General features: G+C 40.4%; 1 protein-coding gene across 1 annotated transcript; it reads right to left on the bottom strand.

The window, feature by feature from the left end:
• Positions 1–1,099: 1,099 nt before the first annotated feature.
• LOC104421119 (transcription factor MYB1) lies at positions 1,100–4,636 on the bottom strand. The gene is made up of 2 exons (XM_010032963.3): positions 4,168–4,636; positions 1,100–2,321 (listed from the first exon to the last, which is right to left on the bottom strand). Exons 1-2 carry the CDS (start codon positions 4,538–4,540, stop codon positions 1,477–1,479), a joined length of 1,218 nt encoding a protein of 405 aa, XP_010031265.2. The 5' UTR covers positions 4,541–4,636; the 3' UTR covers positions 1,100–1,476.
• Positions 4,637–6,414: the final 1,778 nt, after the last annotated feature.

Genomic DNA, 6,414 nt, shown 5'->3' with positions numbered 1-6,414 from the left:
ATTCTAGGATATATTGGATGTTTAAATTAGGATATTTAATTAAGTTTGAATTTTAATGAAAAATACTAAAAATGTCATGTGCATGTCACATAGAATTAGGCTCATAAAATGCGTGTTGTTTAGTAATTGCATGCTAGGTTCATTTAATTATATTGCATGTCATGTAAAATAATTTAATTAGATTGTATGTCATATTAGAGTATTCGAGTCGCGTGTCAATTTTTTCTATTATTAGAAATTGTATGTTTATGTCATATTAGAAATTGAATGTCCAGGTTCATTTACTTAGGGAATTGCATGCCATAGTAGAATAGTATATTTAATTATCATCACAATTAGGAAATTTAGATAAGTTTTGTCACATATCATGTCAAATTAATAGCGCGCATTGCATATAGCTTAATTTTCGTTAGAAAAAAAAAAACCCAAAAAAGATTTTAATGGAATACTTACCCTTACAAGTTTTTCATTGCTTTTGATTATTGGATGATCACCTCACATGTTGGTGAATAGACTTAAAATCAATCCAAGTTGTCTGTCAAACAATTTTTTAAATAAAAGAAAAATGTATCAAAAAGATGTTGGAATAATCTAACATGATTAAGTTATCGAATCCATAATCTTGTATATATCTCAATACTTTGCTCAACATTCTAATCTACACACAAAAAAATAGATTAGTGGCGACTAATTGTCATTTATTAATATGGACTTGGGAGAGCCCAAACTAAGTTTAGACTTTTATCAGTTAAATCCTAGATGGTTCACTTTAAGTGTAAGTTGGCGACTGTAACTTTCCTCCCAAGACACGAAGTATCAATAATTTGAATAGACTATTTATGATTCCAATAGAATGGTTGAGTCTCTCTCTCAAAAATCAATAATGGCACTCGTTTTGGCGGATGACCAATTACAGCGACCAATCGGCGGGAGGCAAAACATTGCCCATGGTGACTGCAAATTAGCCGCACATCAGTTTTTGGCATAGACCATACGTGATTTTCCAGAACCATTAGAAAAACTTTCACTCCTCCTATTGAATGAGCTTGGCATATGAGAATACATAAAAGAAGACTCCAGTGAATCCAATAATGGTGCATAGATGAACAAACCAATCTTGGACATGAAATAATCATGAATCAAGCACAAAAACCATTCTGTCGACTAAGATAACTGCACGTCATTCCTTTGATGTAATTTACCCGATTCATGTACATCCTCTGAAGTAAAACACATATATCTCCATGTTTATAACTGATGAAAAGCCATTCTAGATAATCTATTGACAAAACAAGATTCCCGGATTTTATGCATCAAACCTCAGGTAGGCAAATATGGAGCTCGTCCATTCAAAATCTCATCTTCCTCCCCATATCATACTACCAAAAGATAAAGGAAGACTGAATGTCAGCTTAAACTATTAACCTTGGATGGCACAGCAAAAGACTGGCTCACATCTGGTTAGCAATGTCCGTCTCATGGCAACTTGTTCTTTCCCTCCTGGAAGCACGTATGCTCAGTCTTTTTATTCGGCTCAAATAAACCCAAGTATGATGAATTAGTGTCTCGCAATCTCCGGAATTCACCTGTCTCCGGTATTTGAGAGCCACCATTGACGAGGCCGGTCTTAATCCAGGCAGTATTGTTCAAGTCTAGGGCCACAGACATCAGGTCTAGGGTTGAATAGGAGGGAGGTTCCTCATAGTCAACAAAGTCAGGCCCTAACAACGAACTTTTGGAATGGAAACCCGTAGGAGAAGCACAGCAACCATAGCCACAATGCGGAGGTATCTTAGGATCGCTATGAACATCATCAAGAAAATTGTGGACCCCAAGCTCTGTTTTAAAGGTCAACATCGAAGGTCCTTGAGCATGGATTTCCTTTGAAAATCCTGAGCCAGTTGAGGAGCTTTTTTCTGGTTTGTAAATCCTAAATGCGCTGACCCGTGGCTGTGGACGAGAAACTGTGTTCTGTGTTTTTTCAGCAACAGAAAGACCATCCATTCTTTGTGCTTCGGTTTCATTCTGCTTCAGTCCATTCTCGACGGCAATCTCTGTTCCATCTCGTGGCCTGTTTGATTGACTATCCCCTGCAGACAGGGTCTCTTCCGAAGATGCATTGGTTTCCACAGGCCAGCTCTCCTCCATCATATCTGTATGTCTGGTTTTGGACCTCCCAAGCCATATACCCTTGCGCCTTAATGTAGAATTCCAATGATTCTTGATTGCATTATCTGTTCTACCAGGCAGGAGCTTTGCTATAGCTGCCCATTTGTTTCCGTGCATAGCATGGGCTTTAATTATGATAAGGTCCTCCTCATCTGCAGGAAGAGACGAAGAGTTAACAACCATCTATTAAACTGTTGATAAAATGTAACAAGGCAAGACAAATCTAACAAATTTGGCTCAGCAGCAGCTTCAACAATATTTTTGATATTCTGAGTAGTGAGGGGAAATAGAAGCAAGGCCCTTGTTTCGAAATTACAGAAAACTGACTTTAGAAATTAGTCGCCCAATGAATTATGCCACCAGCACCTTCGGCAATTTTTTCGACACTCTACATCATAGTAACAGGCCTCTAGTTCTGTAATTACCAGATCTTGACTTAGCCCTCATCCTTAAAACAAAGTAGCATTGCAAAAAAAGTCACATTAGCACCAGGCAAAAGCTACAGATGTCAAACAGTTCCCCCAAATGCAGATCGGATCTCACCCTTGTTCGCGCATTTTTGATGTCAAATTTGCAAAAATTTCAAAAGAGTGACTTGAGGGTCAAAAAAGCTAATTGCCACTTGGCAATAGAAAAATTAAATCCAAGAGAAGCAAGTATAAAGATGACATGAAATTTATGCGTGTTAGTATTTAAAAAGATGTGAAGCAGTGAGAAGCAAAAACAATTAAATCAAATTCCAGAAACAGATAAGATATTCAAGATCATAAAAGATGAGATGCGGCTAAATGGCAACAGGCAAGCTCCAAAACAAACAAACAACATAGCTAAGGATATGATAGTATTCAAGGCTTCCAAGTCATCAGAAAAGTACAGAACAGCCAAACTAAGTTACCCAGGACAGGTTCAGGATAACATGATCTTTCTGCACAACTCTCTCAAGTAGATTAGGTCCAGCGGACATTCATATACTCAGCACTCCTGCGTTTTAAAGGTGCACTGAAGTCTTCCGGACATATATTTGCAGTCCAATTAAAAATCATAAAGCTCAGAATATTGTAGCTATACTCGAACAAAATCATGGAATCATCTGACTCCTTTTGAAGTGCTATATGGAGAAGATGATGTTCTACAGACTTCAGCAATATCATGGTAATTCATATCAGCTGCCGACCTTTTTTGGGAGGAAAAAAACCAAGTAACAGCAATTAGGTGCCTAGCTAAACAAAAGCCATTGCAGCTTATACTCCTACAAGAATTATCAAAGTTTCCTCCATTGCTTTGCACATTATATATAATCCCCAGCATGCACGGACACGCACGAGCATGTATGCCAGAATATGGCATATGGAAGTAACTTTAAAATCATTTGGTTTTCATTCTCATGCAAAGTTCTCAATACTAGCTCTGCCAACTCTACAATCACAGTATAAATTCAGTCATTTTCTTATAGCACCACAGCAAAGCTTGAAGTTCCCTATCTTCAAAGATAATACATGACATGACAATCCTCGGCATGCATACGACACATGCTCACGTGGGCACACAAACACACAAGCACATGCACAGCCCGCCACACGCCCATGCCGGCAGTCGCGCACCCATGTACATGTATGTGACGTATGACAATGACCTGTATAATTGCACGAATTTCCTTCTCGTGTAAGATATTAAGCTTAGATTCCACCACATTCTCACGAATCAATTAACTAAGTTCCAATTTTCATTTCGAAGCAAGCAGCAACAGCATTTCCTCAAAGAACTCCAATCCAGCTACAAATCCCCCGCGCACGGGCAATATGCATCAGCAATCAATCAACACCAACCAAAACGACTCAACAGTTTCGACTCTTCGAATCGATTGCGGACACATCGACCGCGCATTAGTACTGACACAGCAAACGAAAACCTCGCCGTTCACCACCAAACACCAGCACATAAACAACAGTTCGACGACGGCTCAAAGGAGTGTGATAAGAAAGAAGATGAAGTCATCACCAGTGAACGGCTTGCGCTTGACGCTAGGATCGAGCTGATTACACCATCGGAGCCGGCACGACTTGCCGGAGCGCCCGGGGATGCCGCGCGCGATCAAGCTCCAATTCCTCGCCCCGAACTTAGCCACGAGTCCAGTCAGCACCGCGTCCTCCTCCGGCGACCACGGCCCCCTCACCCTGCTCCCGGCTGCTCCGCCACCGCCGCCGCCGCCGCCCCCGCCGCAGTCGGCGACCGGCATTTCTTCGTCCGCCGCGAGCTGCCGATCGTCCTCCTCCTTCAAGTTGACGTCCGCGTCCATCGCGGTCGCGCGGTCTTCCCCGTCGCCGTCGCCGTCGTCGTCGATGCTCGATTTGGTACTGCCGACTGGCTTCATCGCCGCCTGCTTCTTCTTCTCTCCAGGAATGATAATTTCTGCTCGTTTTCTTTTTTATATTTTTGAATTATTTTTTTTTCCTTTTGCGCTTCGAAATTGATCTTTTAAAATTCGCTTCGGTGCCTTTCGAGTGAGAAAGTGTACCTGCCAAAACTAACTGCGGAAACGGGACGGGAGTGGGGTCACGTTTTCCGTTCTTCCGCTTCTTCCGAGTCGGTTTGTTTACAAAATGACCCTCACGTCCCTGCTTAACAATTTCTTTTCCCAAATAAAAAGAAGAAGAGATTTTTCGTTTTTTCATATACGAGGCCAGTAAATATTTTATAGAAGGCTTAGGAACATCAAAATGTCGAGGTTCAAATTTCAGTTGACTTCTGAATGAAATATCTCATCTTAGTAAGTTCATTTGTTAAATTTTGATCGTTTATATATTAGATTTAGCGAAGTTGGAGATGGACTCGCAAACTTGATTTGCAACATTTTCTTGGAAAATCTTGCACCACTACACACTGATCAAGGCGTCCAGGCTTTGTGTTTGAATAGATTCTCCGATACTTAAGTTTAGCACTATATGAGCTTTAGATAGATAAGGGGTGTATCCTTACAGAGAAAAGGCGAGAGAAAATACTTGAGGGATTGTCAGATTGTATTGCTTTTGGGGATGACAGGTTGAGCAAGGGTATAAAAAATGACATTCCAAGTTAGGTTACCACCTTAGTAGTGCTTTCACTTGAGCATACTTAACGTAGAAATTTTAAAGCTAAGTATTATTATTACTTCAAAAGTCGCCTTTGTTAGTTAATTCCAACTTTCACACACATACCCACACATATCTCAAAGTTGCTCACACATACACACACACGATCCCAAAGTTGTTTGCCATGTTCGATTTATTCTTGTCCTCTTTCGTTATCTTAGAAGCATGTTAAGAACCACTTCTTATTCAGACCCTCTAACTCTGACATCTACTCCTTGCCCTCCTTCACTCAAGGTATTTACCCAGTCTTTTAAGTACTGGTAGCATAATTATATATGCCATCAACTTCTCTGTTTAAATGTTGTGTTGCTCTCCCTATTCTCTCTTGGCATCACTGTTACATTGCATGATCCTCTTTTATATTTATACTATTTTAAAGGGAGAGATGAAGGGGCGGTCTCTCACAAAATAGTCCATTTTAAGTTCACTCAACTTTCCTAGATTTTTTTTTTTATCAAAAAGAAACAAAAACTTTTCTAGATTCTACTTTCTTCTTAACTTCAACATATTTTTTACGCTAATTTTCTTTATTGTTTAATGAAAATATTACCTGAATTTCCATTTACCAGCATCATTAAACATGCATGCATTGGAATCAGTTCTATGCTCAGGGATCGCAAGCATGTAATATCGTTCAGAACCATGGGCATTTTGTGGGGCTGTTCATGGAATTCTCCCGTGACCAAAATTACGGAAGCTTGCCAACCTCAATTGAATGTCGAGACTCGAGAACGAAAGAGAAATGCGAGGAGGAGATCCAAAAATGCCCCTGAAACTGTGGCTTTCCACGAGCAAAGACCCTGAGGCGATTGTCGCAAGTATATGCATATTTTGGTGGCGGTTTCTAATTGACGAATGAAGACCATGAAAATCGCTATGGCATTTAAATTTTGAGAGGGTGACGGATCAATGTTCAGCAATCCTGTATTTGCCCTCGATCTCAATGTGGCTACTCATGGAAACGAGTTGATTGAAAGATTCAGCAATTGAGTCCAGTATTCGACATCGATATTCATTTGGGAGAGCTTTCATGAACAAGCCCATGAATTCTCCCTCGAGCTGACCTGAGCAGCTAGGGCCCTCCCTCCATCTTGTGGCATGTGCCATGGAGGACTCA

The sequence above is a fragment of the Eucalyptus grandis genome, chromosome 1, assembly GCF_016545825.1.
Source record: "Eucalyptus grandis isolate ANBG69807.140 chromosome 1, ASM1654582v1, whole genome shotgun sequence".
Lineage (NCBI taxonomy): Eukaryota > Viridiplantae > Streptophyta > Magnoliopsida > Myrtales > Myrtaceae > Eucalyptus > Eucalyptus grandis.
This window is presented reverse-complemented; position numbering and strand designations above follow the sequence as displayed.